The sequence below is a fragment of the Uranotaenia lowii genome, chromosome 3 (genome assembly GCF_029784155.1).
Source record: "Uranotaenia lowii strain MFRU-FL chromosome 3, ASM2978415v1, whole genome shotgun sequence".
Taxonomy (NCBI): domain Eukaryota; kingdom Metazoa; phylum Arthropoda; class Insecta; order Diptera; family Culicidae; genus Uranotaenia; species Uranotaenia lowii.
Window position 1 is genome coordinate 306,948,303 of NC_073693.1, and position 23,985 is coordinate 306,972,287.

Below are 23,985 nucleotides of genomic sequence, written 5' to 3' on the forward strand. Positions count from 1 at the left end.
ACTTGGAGGATGGTCGATGATCGGAGAAAGGCGAAAGTCGGAATTGAGCAGGCATGTACCGGGTCAGCCAAAGCAGCCGCCCGCTTACGATATGCGGAGCTGGAAAAGGCAGTTAAACGAGCTTGTAGACGAGACAAGAGAGCCTGGACAAACTCCCTAGCAGAAGAGGGAGAAAGAGCCGCCGCCAATGGAGATATCCGATTACTATATGACATTTCTCGCCGCCTCAGTGGTGCAAGGACTAATGCAAGAATGCCGCTGAAAGACCGAGCAGGTCAGTTATTGACCGATCGAACAGATCAGCTCAAACGATGGACTAAGCACTTCGAACAACTCTTCAGAGTCACGAATAGCAATGGCCAACAGAACCCGCAGCTCGAAGCGCCAACAGTGAGTCGCATAAATGGCGTCAACTCGGAAGCGCCCTCGCTGGCTGAAATAGAAGCGGCAATCAAAAACATGAAATCCAACAAAGCACCTGGGATCGATTGCATCCCTGCTGAAATGCTGAAAGCCGACCCTGCCCTATCAGCACAAATGTTGCACCGTCTTTTCGCTGACATCTGGGATACTGCAACATTCCCGGCCGACTGGATGCAGGGTATCCTCGTTAAGGTCCCGAAGAAAGGAGACCTGACAGAGTGCGGTAACTGGCGAGGCATAACGTTGATCTGTACAACCCTCAAAGTACTCAGCAAAGTGATCCTGAACGAAAATCGACGCTACACTCCGACGGCAACAAGCTGGATTCCGATCCGGACGATCATGTGTGGACCACATCACAACGCTACGAATCATACTGGAACAAATCAACGAATTCGGGGACTCTCTTCTGCTGGTGTTCGTTGATTTCGAAAAAGCATTCGACCGACTTAACCATGAAAACATCTGGGCGGCTCTAAGGCGACGAGGGGTCCCAGAGAAACTAGTCCATCTCATCGAAGCACAGTACAAGGCATTTTCGTGCAAGGTCTTGCATGACGGTGTCTTGTCCGAACCAATCCCGGTAACTGCTGGAGTGAGACAAGGATGTATTCTATCACCGCTACTTTTTCTAATCGTAATGGATGAGATTCTGATTGGATCGATTGACTGTGCACCGAACCGAGGATTGCCGTGGAATCCTTCAACAATGGAGCAACTGAACGACCTTGACCTGGCTGACGATATTGTTTTGCTCGCCCAAACACAACCAGATATGCAGAGCAAACTCGACGACCTCACCGAAAGCTCCAAGGCAGCAGGTCTCAAAGCCAATGTCGGAAAGACCAAGTCGATGGAGATCAACACAGGAAATCCCTCCAGTTTCATGGTAGCTGGGCAACAAGTTGAGAAAGTGGAGTGCTTCCAGTATCTTGGTAGCCAGATAACGCCTGATGGTGGTACCAGAAAAGACATCGAAACCCGGATCAGAAATGCCCGATTTGCGTTTGCGAGTCTCCGAAACATCTGGCGGTCACGCCAGATCTCTCTACGAACGAAAATCCGAATCTTCAATTCAAACGTCAAATCCGTATTGCTGTACGGGTGCGAAACTTGGTGCACGTATGCGGTAACGACGCGAAAACTGCAAGTATTTGTAAACCGCTGTCTGCGGAATATTATCCGCGCTTGGTGGCCTGACAACTGGATCTCGAATGAGGAACTACATCGCCGGTGTCATCAAAAGGCGCTAGAAATCGAGATTCGGGAATGCAAGTGAAGATGGATTGGGCACACGCTGCGAAGAGATGAAAACGAGATTTGCAGAGAGGCGTTAGATTGGAATCCAGAAGGTCATCGAAGAAGAGGCAGACCCAGAAACTCGTGGCGGCGAAGCCTAGCCGCTGAAATCCGAACTGTCGACGAGAATCTTGACTGGGACCAAGTAAGGACGCTGGCTCCGGATCGTCAACAGTGGAGGTCTTTTACCACGGCCCTATGCACCGGAGGATAGGCGCGGGATCATTAAGTAAGTAAGTAAGTATCGTCCCGGGCGACTTTTTTGTTTGTTTATTAAGTTTGCTACTGCCTCCGTGCCAGTGGAAAAAATTGAAAACGCTATAAGTACTTTTGTTCAAATCTTTCACAACGGTGTTCAATAATGGTCTGAAGACGCTTTTTTGGAGTCTTCGCAAGCCGCACGCGCAACTTTGTTCGGCATTTCGTTCCAAATCTTCAGCAAACGTTATTGAATGAGTTCAACTCCAGATTCTGAAGTCTAGCGAACTCAACTAGGGTGACGATGTAGGTAGACCATTCAGATGAACTGATGAAATAAGGCAAATTTTGTTAACACCATGAAGAGATTAACCACCGTAATGTTTGTATGTTACTTTAATTTGTCGGCCTTAGCGGTGAAAAGTGATGTCGTTTTAAGTAGGGACATCTGAAGATTATGAAATTTTATAGGTGGATAGAAGGTTAGATGAAAATGAAGGATGTTGAAAATGAGCGGGTAGAATTTATTTATCATATATAAGCATATCATCACATATCAAATTTTTGTTCCTCACGGGCCTAGGCTAGGCCTAGGGTGCTGCATTCTGTTGAAAGGGTTGAAAGCAAAAACTGTACTTCTTATCTAATATTTTAAGTTTGGCTTGGTACATACATCTTCGTACCTGAAAATGATCACATTTTCCAAGGTGATGGAAAATATTAGAGCAACAAAAAAAAAAGAAGTGTATCGATAGAAGATCCAGTAGCCACTTTTGCCAAAAATTTGAAGGATTTTTCTATGAAGAGTCATGTCTGTATTGATCTGTGTTGAATTTTAATTGTTGTAATTTTACAACTCGTAGATGTTTGCTAAAATCGATTCCGAAGAGATATACAAACTAGTTTGACTTTTATGGCATAAACAACGTGTATCACTTTCACGTTGCCACCCTGTACTTTGTTAGAAACATTGTAATCTTTCTCAAATTACGTAATTAGCAGAGTTCTTTGAGTCCAAAATTGCCAGCGGAAATTTCCATCTTTTCTTTCCAATTTTATCCATTATCCAAATCTGAAGTTCTTTCTCCATGAATATACCTACCTTTTCGATGATAAGCTGAAATGATACATAAATGTATCGTAGGTACAAGATCGTATGGTTCAATAGGAAAAAACACCCAAGGAAATTTCACAACCTTCGAAAAAAAAAACCCAAAATAAGTTTGCTTGTGTTATCCTATATATTTTTGCTGTGTTTATTTGTTGCTTGCTTGAATGAAACTGGAACATGCACTGACAACTGATCTATTTATTGCAAGAGGAACCAAATCAAGTCAACCAAATATGAGCTATCCTCCCTTCAAGTTTGCATGACGATGGACAAGTGGGTTGTTGTAGTCTTCTTCTGGGGTCCGTGGACGTTGATTGTTGGTTTGTTCGATCGATTTAGTAACCCACCTGGTTCGGGCTCTGGTCCCTTTTTCCACCCCAGGCGTGGAATGGGTTCCGGATGACGACCTTGGGCTGCCGATGAACCCGACCCACGCTCCGCTTTCCGCCCCATGGGTAGAACACGGTTGCTGTGTTACGTTTGCCACCCCAGGAGAAAAACTTCTGTTTGGATACGTACTTAGGGTCACGCTTGTCGATCCCACCTTCAGCCATTCGGGAGTACCGGGGATCGCAGATGACCTCCAGATTGTCCAGGATCATTGCGTTCAACGTTGGATCACCCAGATGATCGGAGAGACAGAAAAACAGATTTCTGGCACTCTTGTTGCAGGAGGCGTGATCTGGGGGCGGAATTTCATTGTCGCTCGGTAGCAGCTGTTCCTGGTTGTTGCCGGAATCTGTTAAATAAGTCATAATTTATCGTTTATTAGTTATGTCCGTGTGGAAATTAAAAAAAAAAGATTTTTTAATTGCTGTGCAACTTTGTCGGTTCCACACAATCATCGCTAAGGTAAGCCTTGAACCCTGGTTTAATTGGGCGGACTTGAGTCGGGGTATATCCGCACAAGCAGGCGTTTAATCTAATTGACAGAAATTTATGCTGTTTTGACTAAGATTACTAGGTATGTAATTCAGCATACCGTTTGGCCCATCTCGTCGTCAGAATCGAACAGTAGATCAAAATCTATCATTCCTAAAAAGCTTCCGATCCTTTTTTGTTGAGGAGAGACCACTGCGACCGGTTGTTAGATCTTTTAAAGCATTACTCCGCGTTATTTCTTTTTACTATTTGCTTCCAGATACACTGCCACTATTCATAAGCGCCAGGTGAACACTGGTTGAGCATTTGTACGTCTCGGTGGTGGAGTGGTTAGCGTGGTAAGACGGTAATCGCTGATCCACTGATGGCATGGGTACTGGGTGTTAAATGTTAATCTTAAGTTGTCCACGTCATTGATTCAGTCTGTAAAGCCTAAATCGGCTAAGACGGTGTATGTCTTTTTTTAAATAGCATGTTTTGAATGCTAAAACCGTCAGCCTCCAGAAGAGGTACTATGTATGCCATGACCGAGATTCGATCTCATGACCTCTGGCTTAGAAGACATACGCTCTAACCTCTAAGCCAAGGCCGCTGGCTTAATCCTTGATACTCAACAATAATTCTTTTAATTTTTATATTTGTTCGAGCCAAACTCGAAGAATTGGCAACGTCGCAATTGCGCCGCCAACGAAAAAATCATCCCCGATCACCGCCTGCTACATTTGTGTGTTGTTTGTCCATTCAAGGCCATGCATTCATATGTGTGCATAAAAAAACGCCGGTAAACGCCGGCCGGCGTACAACAACAATTGCCTGCCGTTGCGTCGCCAGCAAGCAATGGAAATTTCCGTCGTCCACGCAGATGTCTGTGTGCGTGTGAATGAATCGATCATCCAAGCAATCTGCGTGTTCGTCATTCCATTTTAGATCCATTCCATCCGTCGACAAGTTAAGGCTGATGTCATGCTGAAGCAACTAGCAACGCGACCTACAACGCAACGTTCACACGACTAACCAGCTCTCATTTGATCTCCATGGAAATCGCGCAGACCTGTCATACTGGTCGCTTTGTGTAGCGCGACCAATCTGATGCCAATGTGTTTAGTAGCGCGACTAGTAGGAAATCCAATAAGAAAAATTGTTTTTTCTCGATTTGAAGCAGTGATTCCGGGTTTTAAGCACAATAGTACGAAGATCTGTCCGAACTAGTGATAATAAACTAAAAACTATCTTAATCGGCGAGAAAATTTTCATGAATTCTTAGTGCCGGCAAAAAAAACAAGGAATTTTGTCGGTTCAAATTTCGGCATTCTTGCAATCCGGGTCGTGATTTGATGAGTTTTTGATGGCTCCGGAAAGAAGGAGACGATTCCAAGCATTATCAGATGTAGAGAAGTGATGATTTGTAGGGAATTTCAAAGTGACAGGTCGCGCCAGCATGACATACCAATGCAATGCAACGCAATCTTATTGGAACGTTGCGTTGCGTTGCTAGTTGTTTCAGCATGACATCAGCCTAAGACGTCGATTTGAACAGGGTGAGTCAGTAGGGTGGGTGCATATTGAGGAAAAGTAGGCAAGGGGTACCAAAAGTTTCTCATTGGTGGGGGGTGGAGACAGAGCGTTTTTTGACAGCGAATTGTTCGTCTACCATGCCGACGATTACGATTGCCTGTCACAAGATGGACGATTCCGTGCATTCTTATAAGAACACACCTGAAGCTTTACCCGCCTTGGATTTGAAGTTTAGCAAGTGTTCCTCCTTTCTAGAAGATTCCATCTTACGAGTTTAAGTTGTTCCTTCAAGTTAAGTTTTCCTTTCTCCTTTAATTCCTTCTAAGTTAAGTTTCCTTTTTCTTTAAGTTATGATTCCTTCAATAAAGTATAATTGTAAATAGTGTAAATAAAACTGTAAATAGAGAACAATTAAGTGCTTTGTTATTCAAGTAAAATCCCTCCAAATACATCCGGTATATTTTGTTTTCGGACTTTCGAACGGTCCCCAAAATCGAGGAAAAATACAGTCCACGGCTCTTTCAATATGTTTCTTTATAAACAAGCTGAATAATAAATAGGAGTTTTTGGAAACTTTATGCACAGTCTCCGCCAAAAACTCAAACACCACTATATATTTCCGCTGAATCCCCAAACCGGAGTTTTTGTCGACATCAGCCAGGGTTGCTAGCGAACCGGGAAAATCGATAATACCGGGAAAAACTTTGGAATCACATCGCCTCACCGAGAAACCGGGAATTTAGGCACCTTACCGGGAAAATGTTCTAGTTTGAAAAACGTTCACGGAATTTCAAAAATATGTTTAAGTTAATTTCTAAATGTTTGATTAGTAAGCAAACGGACTTGACAGCAGATCGTGGCCTAGAGGATAGCATCTTTGTCTTCTAAGCCAACAGTCATGAGATCGAATCCCGGTCGTGAAATACCCTGGCACACATACCAGGAAAAACTTTTCGATTTCTAAGCGAAAAATCACTAGCAACCTTAACCAGCGACCAGCAAATTCGAAGATTTTTACCATTTATGAAAATAAATTAAATTTTCAAAAGTGTAATTGATTGAACCTGATACTTGCAATTTCGATAGAAATTCAAGTTTTAGTTTGAAATTTGGCTCTTGATAAAATTGCAATAAAAGTATTATTTAATTTTCTAACGGGATATTACATGTGTCTTTATCCGAAATTTTTATAGTTCAAATTGAATTTCTTAAATAAAATCCTGTTGATGTTTTTTTTCTCAAATAAAAACTGACTGTTTAAGTTTGCGATCTCTTGCAATTTGAATTCCTCAATTAAAAAGTATTCTTGATAACACTAGTTTACAAAATTTAAAAATAATCGTGAACTTGATTGACTGACCAATATTTTTAATGTAAAATCGGGTGCTGAATCCGAAAATGAAATTCAAAAAAATCTCAGTAGAACCGTTTTTAAGTTATGCTCCAAATATGAAATTTTGGAAAAATAAAAAAAGTTTTTGTACTTAGATGAAAATATCTCGGACTGCATAACAGTCATTTCAAATCTCTCTTTTGCATATTGAAGGTGAACAGATTTTCTATCGATCATCTGAACACAGTTTTTGCGTATGATCAACAGTATTGTTGATATTAGTGACTTTATGATAGAAAAAATTATAAAAAACGCATTTGAAATTTTGTTTCAGCGAAAGTTTTAGACTCGATGATAACATTAAAAAAATCTGATTTTCTTTTGCTCTTGAATATCAATTTAAAATAAAGATTTCAAGTGGTTATTTATCAAAATCGGTTGAAAAATGAAGAAGTTATGGCTACTTTATCATAACAGTATTTTTTGCAGTTTTTAATAATTTAACGAACCGTAGTACACTTATCATAGTATAGGAAGAATGAAAAATGATAAATCTCACTCGCTCGAAGTCAAAATTATGATTTAGCTTACCAAAAGGTCACATGCCAAATTTCAGGATGATCTGACCATAGGGAGGGGTTGCTTGAGTCTCAACGTGAATAAAATTTTAAGGTATTTTGCCCGGGAGGAACGAAAAATACTGGTTTTCATCAATAACTTTTTGCATCACATGCCATCACAATTACATTAAAAATGACCTTCAGTTTACTAAGTTCAAGAATGCTGTAAAATAGTGTAATTATAACTCATTTATGAGCTTAATCTGAATTTAAAATATTGATTCTGTATCTGAATACTGAATCTGAACATGAATTCAGGTTCAGAATTCAGCTACAGCAGCAATGTGCAAAATTTAGATTAAGCTCATTAATGAGTTAAAATTATCGAGATTACTTATTATAAAATTAGAATTTTTGATCTTTTTCCAAGTTTCAATACGATTTCTGAAATGTAAAAAAAGCATTTCTGAATTTAGATTCCAGATCAATATTCCGATATGAGCCAAGAATTGAAATTCGTTCCAGAGCCCTCTTTTTTTTGTTAAATTTGATGTGTTGGGTCTGAATGCTGAATCTAAATTTGTTATTTAATTTTATTATTTTTAATCTGAATAAAAATATAAATTTGTAATGATAGGTTTTATATTGAGGTTTTAATTCTGGAATGATATTTTGAAGTCCTTAATTCGGCAAAAGAATTAAGTTTAAGAACTGCGGATCTGAATTCGAAACAAAAGCTTAGGATGATTTCTAATGCTATGATCATTTAGAGTCTTTCGATCAAACGATTAGTTTTTAAAATACATGGATTCTAAATGATCATAGCCTTAAAATTGTGTTTTTTTCCTATTCGAAAAATAATTATTTTAACGCATTTGAGTTTCAAAAACTATGAATGAAATTTTGAATGAAATTCAAAACGAAACTTGAATAAACATTTCAAAACACCTTTTCAATTAAATTTATGTTTATTTATTTATTTATTTATGATGAGCGAAAATAAAATCATAAGATTCTTGATACATAATGCGAAATATGATAACAAAAATACAATTTAAATTTTAATAATTGGAAACCAGAACCCTTGAAATGAGTTTAATCTATTAAAAAATAGTATTCAGAAATGAATTTCTATCATCAAATAAGACAATTTTAGAAATCCGATGCAAAATTCTTAACCTGGGATTAGCTTTCAAGGTTTTGGCATTATATCTGAGTAAAGATTGTTAATCTTGAATAACATTACTCAATCATCAAAACTTGATTAAAAATTTAAAAATTTGAGTATAGAGTAGAACACCTCGCTTACTTTTCTAAGGGGTTTAACCCCTAAACCCCGTTCCTACGGCCATGAGTTAAAGGTGTTTTTTTGTTTGTTTTGTTTTAACTATGCAACAGAACAAATAAAAAACAGTTTTACGAATGTTCAAGTAAAAAGAAATTTGGGATTGTTTTTAAGTAGGTAATAACTGATCACGAAAAAAGTGGACATCGGTTATTCAATCTTACTAAGTACACTAGGTAGAATTGTGAAAATTATGTTCAATTGTTTTTTAAACTCTGCTTCAAGCAATACACGTGCAAAAATGTTGAAAAAGTTGGATCGGAGCTGGCAAAGGTGGAGTCACCCATCGTTGGACGAATCAATTCTGCACAAATGATGTGCGAAAAAGTTGTAATTCATGGAATTACTACTTTTTCGCACATCATTTGTGCAGGGTTTAAAGTTTTAATAATACAAGTTTTCGGTGTTTCATATAATTAAATTGCTTGGAGAAATTTATTTTCTTGAAGATCTATCGGAAAGAGACCAGGAAACAAGAATAGAGAGGAAGTTGCCGCTCACTTCTTAAATTAATAGAATGTTTTTTTCCGAAAAAATTACCAAAAAAAAAAAACTTAGAGCCATCATAAAACAGAAAAAAAAAATTAATCGTGTTAAAATAATAAAAAATTGCCCTTTGATCCTTATCCGGTCTTGGGTGTCAATATGACACTATTGGAAGTTTGGCGGGTTGTAACCTCATTCGGGTAAATCCAAATAAATAAATTTCTTCGGAGAACCTCGATAAATTCTTGAAATCTTTAATTTTGCATCATTACTTTTTTTAGAGGCGCAACCTGAAAGCTAAGGAAAAAAATACTTTTTAATTAAAGGAGTGTCAATTGGCCACTCCTTGCTTAATACCGCTATATCTTTCTTGTTTCCCAATCGATTTTTACAAAATTTCTAGTTTTGGATAATGTAACTCAACTATGTTAATCAGACAATAATCAGCTTCAGTTTTTTGTTATTCAAAGTCTAAGTAAAAATCCAAAAAAAATACGCTTCGGAAAAAGACTGTAGATCAGCTACGGAATGCTCTATAAAAATTCACTTAGTGTCCTAGAAAGCTAAAGTTAGAAGCTTTTCGTTGCGCACAAGGATATTTTTTTTTTGGAACACAAAAAATGTAAGAAAGTGGTGTAAAACCGTACTTTTTAATCAATAAACCGTTAAGGATTTGGAAGCTGAAGTGATTCATTTTCACATCTTCAGATTTTCGAAATACGAATCACAGAATTTTTGTACGAATTTTCGAAGGTAGCATTTTTTAGTACTATGTTTTGTCAAATGGCGATTTCTCAGGTTTTCTAACACTTAATTTCAACTTTGCACTGGATTTTGGGTACATTAACCCAAGATTTTCACAATGAAATCATATCTAATATATAAAGATGAGTTGGACTATATATGTTTGTTTGTTTGTATGCACCTTATACAAATCGACACCGCTTAACCGATCAGCCTGAAATTTGGTGCAGTTATGTATTTGGACCATGGTAAGGTTTTAGTAATAGTTTTGAGCCCCTCCCACCCAAGAAAAGGGACCCTCCCATACAACTTTCGTTTTTATTCCCACAAACCAAAAGTCATGGCACCCATTTTGGCAACCGATTTTCGTTTCCTTTGGCGGGGTTATTTTTACCATCACCAAGGGCCGGGCATTAGAAACGACCATCCAGAGTTCACGTGTACTGGATAGCAAATCAAAGCTTGCTGAGCATTAAAAAATTTGAAAGGGAACATTTTGGCGGGTGTTTTTGTCATTTTACTTCAAAGCATGTGGAACCGGTTCGAGATATTTGGATGCAATAATATGCCTACATTTTGAATCAGGGTTACTGAAAATCGCTTCGTTTACTTCAAAATTTCAAATCGTTACCGATGCAACCACAGTAACGACGCTGTTTAGCATTTACCCACGAACGAATTAAAACATGCAACAGAAGAACGCCGTCTTAGTAAACTATGTACGATGATTTTCCGTTGTGTTTCTGTTGCCTAGGGTTCTTTATTGATTTTCTCCTCCAGATTTTCAGTCATTGTTTACTCCAGCAATCATTCACTTCGCAACAGAATCAATTCGTTAGCCAGTTGATTCGGCGCGAGTTGATGAAGATGTTGTTGATTCATGCCCAGACTTAGACCCTTAAGGAAGAATGCTACTAGGAGGACAATTCCCGAGATAACGACTAAGACCCATACAATTGACACAACTTGAGAGGAAAATAAGCCAATATTGGTCTAGATTTAGTTTTTGGGCACCTCTTGTGTTCCTAGAATTGAATCATTTTGCTTCATGAAGCATTCGTAGTGAAGCATGATCGTCAGCGAGTCGAGAAGGCGCCGAATAACACGACGCCGTCTTCGCGCAATGTTTTCATCAAGAGCGAATGATGATTGTTTGATGGTTACCGATAGTAACTCAGAAAATAACTGATCACTAGAGAGGAGAAGAAGAACAAACTAGGTATGCGTCGTTCGATGCTGAAAAGCGTCGTTTGTGAAGAAAACAGCGTTTCCATGTTGAGGAGTAAATTCATTGATGACTAGGATGGGGAGAAAAAATCATTCTGAACGAAGATCCGCAACCTTGTTTTGAATTGAAAAATGCAACTAGCCTGGAATATAGATATTGACAAGAATTGTACATAGTGGCTTTCAAAGCTCTTTACCGCCGCTGGGGGGCTTTGAGGGTCTACAAAAACATACAGTGAAATGAACAGTGAACAATTAATTGACTTTTTCAGCTGAACAAATATTTGGACTGAGCGTTGAAAAACTTATGAATTGATTTTCATAAATTCCAGCTTTTAAGAGCCAAGCATTTTCATATTTTTGGGATTTTTTATAGAGAAAGAAAAATTTATTAGATTCAGCTTTCAGCCTCTTAGATAGCCTTCGAGGAATTCAAACGGAGGTTTTGGAAATTGATTTGGAAATTAAATCTAAGGTTTTGAGCATTATGCAATTCAATTTCATTGGCCAATTTCTGACTTTTGAGTCATTTTTGGTCCAGGACTTGAAAACATTGATCACTTTTCACAATAATTAATGGGATGATTGTGTCCAACAATGGAAACATTGAAATATAACTTAAATTAACTCTATTTCATAACATTATTATGGTAACTTCGGCTCAGAGATAGTTTGTTTTCGATAACTTCAAAAGACTATTAGTAGAACTTTTAACGTCTAAGAACAAGTACCTACTCATAAAGCAGTGTGATTTTAAAAAGCACACATACAATTGAAAACATGCAAAGTGAGTTTTGAACATGGTTCAACAAGATTCGAAAGTCTTTTTTGAAAATTTCTAAGTAAATAAAACTTGAATATACCATTGTACAGGGAGATAATCACACTCGAAAAGTGGAATGATTTCCAAAAGAGATTTTTATTAAATGGGGGATTTAAAGGTATTAAAAAACACATTTTTATCAGCTGAAGATATCAGGTAAATGCTATTCAAGCTTTCTTAGAAATGATGCGTGAAAAAATGTTTGTTATAATAGGATGAACAAGCAATCAAGGAAATAGTTTTAAATTTCTTCAATCACAAACAAATATATTTTTAAATTATGAACACGCGAAAAACAATAAATAATCTCAATTCAAACCTAAAAAAGACTAACAAAACCTACATAGCTAACATGCCCTAAAATTGGCAAAAATTACAAAGCTTCTAAGATTTTGAAAAGTCCAACGACTCATTTTGATTTATATTTTATGCGAACCCGAGCAAGGCCGGGTAAAATCAGCTAGTTCACTATAAAGGCAATTTCATACTAATTCTAGTGGTGAGGAGTTATGCCGTATTCAAATTTTTGGTCAAGAGTGTCAAATTGACACTCCAGGAACTGTAACGGATGAAAATTTTATGGGACGGAGAAGGGTTGAAGAAATGATAAATGATCACAATGTTTATACGAGCTCTTTCCAAAAAAAAATTGTGAGACCAAAATTCTTGGCTTCTGGAGGACGATTGATATAACATATTATTTCTGTCTCATTTTTATTAACTGAGAAATCTCTTATTGCATTTGCCCGAATTGTGGTCTAATCCTCTTATCACTTTACAATTAATACAGTTTATCGGCTAAACCAAAAAAATAAATTTTATTGAGTAAAACCGAAATCATCAAAATGCCTCAAACTGCGACATATTGAAAGGCACTGGCCTTTAATCGATATACGTCTTGAGAAACATAGTAAAGAAGCCAACACCATGGAAAACTCGATTAAATTTGGTCATAAATTGTACTTAAGGTCACAATCGAAGGTATGCAAAATTTAACAGAATCTATTTTAAAAAATTTTCACGAACGCTCTTAACTCAAGGCTTAAAGCTGTGAATTCTCACACATCTGTTATAATGCACATTTTTTTACGATATCATAACTGAGTTTTTGATTGTTCTCAAAACTTTTACCATTAACCCTTCGTTTCATAAAGTAAAAAATTTGCAACAATTAATGTATGAAAAAAGTGAAAAATCGTATTTTATTTTTTTTTGTAGAGAAATGAATCCAACTTAAATGAAAAATCGTATTTTATTTTAATTTTTTTAATGTACACATCATTTCCGACTGTTTAAAACGATTTTTAAGGAAAAATAAAAAATCATGAAATGAAGAGTTAAAAACAGGTGTTCACATTCTTTCGTGAACACTTCTCACATATTTGGCAAAAGTAAAATCTATGATTCTTAAAAAATGAATACTTGAAAATTAAAAATAAATAAATTAAAAAGCTTGTATGCTTTTCCAAAAAAAAAAAAAAAAAAATAAGCATGAAGTGTTTGCTCCAGCAAATAATAGATTTTATGCAATTCAGTACTGAAAAGTGCACAGTTCGATATTGAAATCATTATAGAAATGTTCTAAAATTCGATACAGTTTTAGTTCACGACCTACATTATCGGAAATTTTCAGTCATTGACATGGTCGTCCACATGCGGTTATTTCCATAAAGAGTTAACTTTGAGAATTGTGTGATTTGTGAAAAGTCTTCTTAAATGTTCCCTTGGGCATTAACTTCAAAATTCGTGAGATATTAATATAAATATAGCATTTAAACACTGTGAAATTTTTTGTGAAGCCTTGAATGTAAACATTCTCTTCAGTTTAGTTAAATAATTTTTATTTACCTGTATTTGAAACTGCAATCAAATCAAATCTATCAAAACAGAAAAATAAACATTTTTTTGTCCTTTCGGCTCTGGTTGTGAAATATTAAATGAAGCTTGGCGATTTGAAATTTTAATTGTTTAATGGATTGATCGTAAACCTTGAAAATCAAAACAAGTATTTACAAAAAGAATAATGAGTTTTAAATTTTCAATTGACGATTTAGCTATTCTCGTTTGTAATCCTTTTTAAATTTCGAGTTCTAGATTTTTTCTTTAATTTTGGTAATATTCTTCAATGGGTTTCTGAGCAGTTTTCAGGCGCGGTCCTATGGGGGGGGGTGATCGGGGTGATCCAGTCCAACTGAACAGCCCCCAAGGAAAAAAAAGCTTTGAATAGCGATTGAAGGCTCTGATACCGAAAAACCGTGCTAATTCTGGAGAGCCAAGACCAAGTAGAGAAAGATCTCAGTGTGTTTGTCGTGCAAATGAACCCTCAATTTAAGATCCTTCATATAGACTGATTTTTGAAAATTTGGAAAATCACCCCCCCCCCCCCCCCCCAAGAGCCAACTCTAGGACTGCCCCTGGCAGTTTTAGAGCACTTTTGGGGTAAATTCAGTAGATATTCATGTTGTTCAAGTTTTCCAAATGGGTAGGTACCTACTATAGAACATATAGATAGACATTTTTTCACGATTTATTATCTTTTCCGTTTAACAAAGCTGCACAGAATTTTGTGCAGTGTTCGAATAGATAAACATTACAAGATTCATGTACGTACTCTCAGCGTCACTATCCTCGGTCAATTCTGAGGCACCTCTCGAATTTTTATTCCACTCATGCACCGCACAAACGTCGTCCAGCAAGAAGAAATTATCCATCACGTACTTCCGGTAGCGATCCAGTAGTATCTCGGAGATCACATTCTGCCGGCTAATCCACTCGCAACCGTTTATGATCTTAACCAACTTTGCGTCACTTTCCTCCAACTCTAGGCCACTGATCGGGCCCATCGAAAGAGTCAGAATGGTAAGGGCGATCTGGAACACTCGCAGCACCATGTTTGCCCCGGTTTTTTGAAAATTTGAAACAGTCTTGGAACAAAAAAAATATCTAGCTCGTCTTCAAAATCACATGTTCTCTTAGCTTTGAAGGTGGACAAATTACTGGCCTAGAGCAACCGGTACCAGCGCTCTTTTATAAGGGGCCAACACGCCAAAAGGATTGATATTGGCGAGAAATAATCCAACCGACACAAAAAGCTTTCGCCGTTTCTTGCCTAAGAGCACACTTTACTAAACAACGCATCACCTGAGCACCTTTTTCTTGGGAGAACCAGAAGGACCAGGACGACGACGACGGCGTGCGAATTCATTATTCCGTTTCTTGTCACTGTGGGTCCGTTGTTGGGAAATATCTGGAAACACATTTTAATAACATCTTTCGTTAGTGTTCGAATTTAAACAAAAAATTGTTAGAAATGATTTGAAACTCTAGCAAGCATTAATTAGAAAAATAAATTTTCATGGAGAGATTTTTTTTAAATTTTTTTTTATAAATGCCAGACAACGTTTCTGTACTCTCGCAAAGCATATAATAAGTGAATCGAATTCTAAGAACCTGATACCTGAAGAAAAATAAATTATCATGGATAAACTCGAAATTTTTGTTTATAGATTTATTAAATATATTTATGCCTAGCCCGTACGAACTTCGTTTCGCTTTCAGCTTTAAAACTAAAGAGTTTGTGTTAAATAGAATGGTAATTGGGAAGCGAAAATATTAAACAGTATTCTGAAGCGGACTATTTGCTCGTGTCTACCAAACTGTAAGAAATTGATTGATCGTCGAAAAGAATACTAGGTCGTTGATTAACTTTTCAGTGAAGCTACTTACACGGTGCGCCTCTGGACCGTTATTATAAAAAAAAATTGTCCATCAAATCCAAGTACGGGGTTCGATTCCTTAGGTCATTCTGCACCTCTGGGTAAATTTTAAAAAAAATCCCTAGCAGAAAATCCGAGAAATCTTGATTTTAAGGTTTTTGTTGAGAAATTTCAAAATAATTCATATTCAAATTATTCAATATCATCAAAAAACCTCCAAAAACGTCAAAAAAGTGGTCCAAGTCATTTCCAACCAGTATGTATTTGTTGCCGTTGATAAAATTATGATTATTTACAACTGACTTAACTCTCCAAACATGGCTTAAGTGTATTATAAGTATGGTTTATTAGGGGTTTAAGGTTAAATAAATCTTGTAATCATCATTGGCTTGAAACTACCTACAAGCGAATGACCAGCGAAACAGTCGACCGGCACAAAAGCGGGGACACAAGTGGGCTTTGAAAAATCAAAAGGATTCAACTTCAAATTCTCAACGTCAATTTTTGTCCTCAAAATGGATGTTCACGAAAAGAACAGAAATTTGGTTTGCGTACTCTGCCTTTCTAAGACATCGTCGCTTCGACCGATAAGTGCAGGTATAAGAGTTGTTATTCGAAAATTTCTCCAAGATTTTGAATCCAGAGAAAATTTGTATCCGTCGGTCATTTGCGGAACATGTCGCGCGTCGTGTGGAGAGTTCAGCAAGGGAGGTACAAGGGTCCCCAGGATTCGAAGTTACAAGCTCGAAAATTCAATCATCACGCGATCTCAAGGAATGTGCAAATGTGAGATTTGTGTTGCTGCCGGTATACATGAGGGCAGAAGCAACCTGCCTGGTTTTGAACCCAAGAAACTCAAGCGCGGAAGACCCAGGTCCAGTCCAGACACAGAAGACATTGATGGGTGTAAAGCGGTGGTAATTTGTAAAACTTGCTACAGTGAATACGGAAGAGGAAAAAGGCACCATTGCACTCAATCCACCCGAGCGTCGAATTTGAAAATCATTTTAATTTTGAATAATGGAGAGCCCTCGTCAAGCTCAGCGGATGCGGCAGTAGCTGACTATATGCGTTCAAAGCCAGATTCACCAGGTAAAACTATATTTTAAAATAATCACCTGCAGTGATGGTTTGAATCATTTGACTTATTTTTGAATCATTTGGTTATAACTTCTTTTGAAAACATTTTTCCATGAAATGATGTTCTAAACTTTAGTAGATACAGATCTAAGCTACAACTTTCTTGTATGTCATAAATATGTATCTTCAATGTGGTATGAATTGTAGGATTTAATCCAACCCGCTAATCCAAATGATTGTGATTACGATCATTGCTCAAAAATTTAAACTTTTCGATTTCTCATTCATAAGGCATAAGAGATACAGGTTTGTGTTGGTCACAAAAGTTGCAGCTAAGATCTAGTTCTACTAAAGTTTAGAACATCATTTCTGGGAAAAATGTTTTCAAAAGAAGTTATAAGCAAATGATTCAAAATTAAGTCAAATGATTCAAACCATCACTGATCACCTGATTTAAAAAATCCAAAAAAAAAAAATATTTTATCCATCAAGATGGAAAATGTGTTCTGCGAAATCTTCGTGGAAGACCGTCTGTATTCGAGAAAGTTTCAACTTGTCCAGAACCTCCCAAAAAACTACGTGCAGATGATTTGTTTAAGGTCAAAGGCGAAAGCATGAGGAAAACAATGGGTAATTAGTATTTTATTCATAACAATGGTTGTTTTATATAATCTATCTATTATCTAGGTGTGATTAAAAGTATTCGAGCTTCTGGAGTCGATATAGAATCTGGAGTGCGGTTGAAATTGATTGAAATGAACCGGCAGCTTAAAGACTTGTTTGATGTAGTTCAGTTGTCCAGCATCACAGGAAATGTAGCACCTTCGTCAGATCATGTTGTTGCATATTGCACTGATGTACCGGAACTCATTAACCGTATCAAACGTTCAAGACCACCTGTTGATGATTTTGTGGTGAAAATTGGAATTGATGGGGGTAGGAGCTTCTTCAAGATAACGTTATCTGTGATCTCTCCGCAAATGGAACATCTGGCTGGCTTCAAGGATGGCGGCGTGAAGAAGCTTTTCATCATTGCACTTTCACCAAATCTCTCTGAAAAGTATGACAATATTTCCCCCGTTTGGACGAAACTTCTCAAATTACACGAGCTCGAATACTTGGTTGCTGGGGACCTCAAGATTATAAATATTATAATTGGCATAATGGCCCACTCTTCGAAGAATCCATGTCCATACTGTGAGGCTTTAAAGAGCGAGCTCGGTGTAGCAAACGGAACCGCGAGAACCAAAGGAAGTATAAACGAAAATTGCACAAGAAAAAAGAAATTGAATGGAAAGAACTTCGCAAGCTGCGTGAATGCCCCGTTGGTCTCGGGTAGTGATGAAGACAAAATCGTGAACCTTTGCCCGCCTCCACCGTTACATATAACGCTTGGAATTATTAATACAATTTTTAAGTCACTTGAGAAGAAAGCACCAGACTGGGTAGACTTATGGGTGGAACAAGCACAGGTGAGACACCAACAGATGACGTACGGTTTCACCGGAAGAGCTTGCCACGCGCTATTGGATGCTACCAATTGTTTGGCAGACAACCCTGAACTTTCAGATTACGTTACGGTTGGTTGTTCTACTAAATAAACTTTACCAAGTTTTTAATAAATATTACGATTTTCAGGTTCTGAATAACTTCAAAAACGTGTATGCAAAATGCTTTTCCTTTAAACTCGAGCATGGGTTTGAGGAGGCTATTGCAGATTTTGCCAGCAGCTGGGAGAAGCTGAATCTTCCATTCACATCTAAATATCACATTACAAAGTACCATGTGGCGGATTTCTGTCGAGAAGCCGGAAGAGGACTTGGGCTTCACAATGAGCAAGCCTCCGAATCCGTACATGCTGATTTTGATGTGATTTGGCAGCGATATAAAGCTCCCAAATCATCAAAGGTTTATAACGACCGTTTGTTAAACTCTTTGATTGATTACAACAGCAACCATATGTGTTAGTTTTGAGTTTTTAATATGTTCCATTCATTATTTTTAGTTGTATTGCTGTTTTATAGTTTACTTTTACTTTTTACTATTTCACTGTTTCCTTTTCCTACTAACCAATAAAAGCACCACTGATTTGAAATTCATTTTCCCCCATAACTTCACGGAAACAATAATTTAAACTAAACTTAAACCCCTAATAAACCATACTTATAATACACTTAAGCCATGTTTGGAGAGTTAAGTCAGTTGTAAATAATCATAATTTTATCAACGGCAACAAATACATACTGGTTGGAAATGACTTGGACCACTTTTTTGACGTTTTTGGAGGTTTTTTGATGATATTGAATAATTTGAATATGAATTATTTTGAAATTTCTCAACAAAAACCTTAAAATCAAGATTTCTCGGATTTTCTGCTAGGGATTTTTTTTAAAATTTACCAAGAGGTGCAGAATGACCTAAGGAATCGAGCCCCGTACTTGGATTTGATGGACAATTTTTTTTTATAATAACGGTCCAGAGGCGCACCGTGACTTAGTAATGTAATGTGTACAAACTTTGGTTACAATCTGTAAAGTGTTTTACGAGATAGCGTCCAGTACTGAAGTTAATTGACAAAACTTTTTGGGCAGGATCGAGAAAAATCTAGAAAAGTCCCATTGGGAGACCCAAATACAGCTGGAAATCATCTATTCGACCAAGGTTCACATGGTTAATCGTTCAAAAAGTCTTAGAGGATCGAATATAGAACAAAATTTTGAATAAAAACGAAGATGATTGATTCCATGAAGTTAAGGAATAAGAATGGTTTTTTCTAGCTCAATCCGAACATTTCAATAGACGAAGTGATAAAGAAGATAAATTTTTCTGACTGGTTCATCTAAATAAACAGGCCTGACTTCATTTCTACAAGGCAAAAGACCTGCTCACTGATAAAATAAACAAAATACGGTGGTAAAATCATGCCCAAAATATTTGGCTAGTGGGGAGATATTTTGAAGAATTTCCTAATGGACAGCAAAACTAACTCTTTGGCGGTCATCTGGCAGGTTTCCAACCAGAAACTTTTCGTTGAAAAGTCTGGCCTGTATTCCCCGGAGATAAAAAGGAGAAAAAAATTGAGAAATTTATTGTCTAGTATTTGAGACTTGAGGACGCTAAGGATCTGTGGAAACTGCAAATCACTCAGAGTTTCATAACTAAGGCTGCCAGAATTTTTTCAGCACGTATCCGGGCCGGACAAATCCGGGCAATTTTATATAAAAACCTGGCAAAATCCGGGCATTAGATTTCAAAATTGACGACCAAAAATCCGGCCATTATCCGGGCAATTTTTTTAAACTAAAAAATCACCCATCATAAATCAAGAATCCTAAAAAAATCATCAAAACTCATCGATAGATTTTAAATCATATTTTAGGCTTCCAAAAAAACCTTTCATGATTATTTTTATAAAACTTCCTCAAACATTTCGTTTTAGAGGTATAAATGAAAAACGCAAATAACAATATTTTTTGTTATTTTATTTTGTTTGGTTGCCAAAATAAGTGAACAGACACAATAAGTGAACAGAATTCGGGCATTTTTCAATGAAATCCGAGCAACCGGGCCGGGTCCGACTGTTTCCAAATTTTGTATTAAATATCCGGGCGAACCCGAATAAAACCGGACAATCTGGCAACCTTATTCATAACGATTGACACGATGAATGGCTAAAAATACAAAGAAGACTGCCTCCAAATGCGAGCGTTTGCACTTCAATAGCTCTCACAAAGTGTATACTGTGTTAAAGTTGAACCCGGAATGGTGCCATTACGCAAAAACTGTGGCGGAGTGATAAAAAGTTAAATATGTTGTTTTTGTGCCGAAGGAGGACAATCGGGTAAATAAGTTATAACTTCGACCAAATTCAAGCAAAAGCTTGACCTTCGATTTCAGAAAACAGGGGCAATAAAAAATAATGCGAAAAACAAATAAATTTAGATAAATGGCACGGAAGCTTGTATGCAACAAAATTGCATACTATATCGTAGCACAAAACCTAGAAATCAAGTTTTTTTTATCGAATAATTCAATCAAATTAAGAAAACAATAGGTCAAATAATTCCCATCTTCTTAAATTTGCGTTTTGATCTTGTAATCTTTCAAATATTGGAAACTTTATTTCTTTTCCCCTTCGTGTTTTTTGAAATTTCGAAGGGGGGTGGGAGGGTGACAAAAGAAGAAATTGATATTTGTTCCAGCCTTATTTGAAATTAATCCAAATCTAAAGAAATAAAAATAAAAATTGCAAATGATGGAACTGTTTTGGATTTTTCAATTCTAGATGATCATTATGAAACTTTTTTAGGTTCCAATTCAGCAAAAGAATTATAAGTTGTAATATTGTAATAGTCATTTTTTTCCTTTCCACATTCCGAAACGATGAGTTTCGAATATGGAAAATGGATTTAGTTGAGGTTTGAAATGCAAAACCAAGATTCGAATCAGGTTTTTTTCCAAAGATGATCAAAACTGGATTTCAAGAACAAAACACTAAATAAAGAATGGGATATCTGATCACAGACATCGAATTTTAATGTTCATAAGCAAGTTTGAAACCACAAAATACGATATTATTCTAACCTAAGCTTACAAGATATTTTTCCGCCAATAAGGAGTGTATCGAAAATTAACTATAAACATATTAGGGCGTGAACGCGCATAACTATGCTCACCTGTATGTGGCATCTTGATCAGTCAAGGTCAAGAGTGAACCAGCGCTTTGTTTACGTTTGAAACATTCGTTTCTCCCAAAAAGTCGCGAATTAAAAAAGAAGTTAAAATTCGTGTGTTGGACATTTGTATGCGACAGAAGGGCATCTCGATGAATGAAGTGGCGAAACGTTTCAGCATTCATCCGGCGAGCGTAAAATCCATCATCCACAAGTTCGGGGAATACTATACATTCGATGATTTGCCAGGAAGATGCAGAAAACCAGGACCATCTGACCCAAATCTGGACCGTAAGGTAATCAACCTCATCAACCGGAATCGATCGATGTCCATACGGGATTTGGCGAAAAAAGCTGGGACATCGATCAGAATGGTACAGCGGATCAAGAAGCGGAACAACCTGAAAACATACAAGAAGCAGAAAGTGTCCAAACAAATGGCTGAAAAAAAATCACGAACCAAAACCAGAGCCCGGAAGCTGTATCATCGAATTTTGCAGAAGCCAGATGCGTGCATTCTCATGGACGATGAAACTTATGTAAAGGAGGATTCCAGTACTCTTCCGGGACCACAATTCTACACTGCAGCTATTTGGGAGGATATGAGTGACCACGAGAAGTCGATTGGGGTGGAAAAATTTGGCCAGGAAGTGCTTGTGAGGCAGGCAATCTGCTCCTGCGAATTGAAGTCGGCAAGTTTCTTTACAAAAGGAACAATACATGCCGATATCTACCAAAAGGAGTGTTTGCAGAAAAGGTTGCTGCTACTGTATAATACCGTGTTTCTTTTCTCCCCTCGTTCAGTGTTCCACCATACCCAATAAAAAAAAATCTTCGCCAGTATATTGCTACCTCACTCACTCACACACTCTCTCGCAACACTGACCAAATTTTCGGGGCAACACCGCCCGATGGCAGTGCAACACCAGGTCAAAACCAGTTCAACACTGTCCGAATAAACAAACAGTTTGACAGCACCTAGGGGTGCACCGGTGCAACACTCGGCATAAACAAATACGGTATAAGAAACATACGACTCTACCATTGTTTTGGCCGGATTTGGCGTCAGCCCACTACGCTAAATCCACTCTTAGATGGTTTGAGGATAACGATGTAGATTTCGTTGAGATATTAACCCACCAAACTGCCCCCAGCTTCGCCCCATGGAACGATATTGGGATATCGTCAAGAGAGTTTTCAAGAAGGATGGTAAAACCAACAGGACCATGGCGGTTTTCAAGAAAAAAAGGAATGCTGCGGCCAAGAAGTGTGATCAATCAGCTGTACAAAACCTAATGAAATGCGTCAAGTCGAAAGTCCGAGAATATTACCAATAATTGCTTTTTCACTTGTATTTCTTTATAAACTTTAAGAATAAGCTTTTTAAAACACTTCCGAATTGTTTCTTTATTTGAATCATCAATAAAATCAATACAATGAAAAAAAAGTGTTTATAACTTATTTTTGATACACTCCTTATCCGGGCCTTGCAATTTCGGGTAATTTACCCCAATATCCGCCAATATCCGAATTGTTCAATAAAAATCATTAAGAAAACACATGAAAAACTTTTTTTCTTTGAACACCTCAGTCAATTTGAAATCATATTTGAGGTTCCCTAAAATCATTTTTGATATTTTTTTTGTAATTTGCTCAAAAAATTGGGATGCACAATACATAATTCTAATGAATAAAATCAAATTTTCGTTTGATTTTACAAATAAAGTGAACAAAATCGGTCAACTTCTGGGCAATCTGGCAAGCTTGGTCTTATTTCATTAAAATTCGATATTCGGGACAAAATTTCAGTAACAAGTGAGAATTTTTTTTTTAAAACTGTACTAGAATTGTGAACCTGGAATAAGATTTAGAGGTTTTGGCTTTAGTTCTGAGTCGAGATTGTTACTCTTGGAACATTTTAGTCGTTCATCGAAATTTTATTAGGAATTTGAAATTTTGAGTTGTGAGGTATTTTTGGACCCTCATGGAGGGTCCACCAACCCCCCCTCTCCCATCACCGTACCTACGGCCGTGACTTACATCTATGCATTCAAAAGTTATTTACAAAAGAATGTGTTGCATTTTTTTCGAATCCACCCCTTATTTCTAAAACATATAAAAGATATAAATTTGAATCCAGGAATTATTTAGAAATCCGTTTTTAAAGTTTATCCAACAATAATTTTCCTCTATTTCTCTACTGTGAAGCTTCCACCGAGTTTAGCACTTAATTTCCCCATCCCGATTGAAGTTCGTCTACATGCTTCATTTAAATCTATGCGCACGTCGGAGGAAATTTAGCAATTTACCATCATCGGCACCCCACCAACGTTAAGACGGGGAGCTATAGTTTGACTTCTGCTGTAGTATGATTCAATCTTTGATGCACACTAATTTTCATTGAAGGAAGCAGCATCATCTGTCTGTGAATTCGATTTTTAGGGGAGGGAGGACGGCACTTATCCCTGGAAGCGTTGTGGCGGAGACGGTACATTCCAGGTATATTTTAATGTAACACTTTGACGAAACGGCGGCGACTTCGAATCCAAAAGTGACCCATCCTCGTCGAT

General features: G+C 37.3%; 3 protein-coding genes across 3 annotated transcripts in view; 2 read left to right on the top strand and 1 right to left on the bottom strand.

Annotated features, from left to right (window-relative positions):
• The window catches only part of LOC129757111 (COMM domain-containing protein 4), a 43,579-nt gene that overhangs the window by 17,776 nt on the left and 1,818 nt on the right, over positions 1-23,985 (top strand). The gene's annotated exons all lie outside the window — the stretch shown is intronic.
• Positions 3,139-14,957, bottom strand: LOC129757109 (leucokinins-like). Its single transcript, XM_055754235.1, has 2 exons — positions 14,558-14,957; positions 3,139-3,770 (listed from the first exon to the last, which is right to left on the bottom strand). Exons 1-2 carry the CDS (start codon positions 14,835-14,837, stop codon positions 3,367-3,369), a joined length of 684 nt encoding a protein of 227 aa, XP_055610210.1. The 5' UTR covers positions 14,838-14,957; the 3' UTR covers positions 3,139-3,366.
• Positions 17,809-19,101, top strand: LOC129757107 (uncharacterized). Its single transcript, XM_055754234.1, has 2 exons — positions 17,809-18,322; positions 18,381-19,101. Exons 1-2 carry the CDS (start codon positions 17,906-17,908, stop codon positions 18,708-18,710), a joined length of 747 nt encoding a protein of 248 aa, XP_055610209.1. The 5' UTR covers positions 17,809-17,905; the 3' UTR covers positions 18,711-19,101.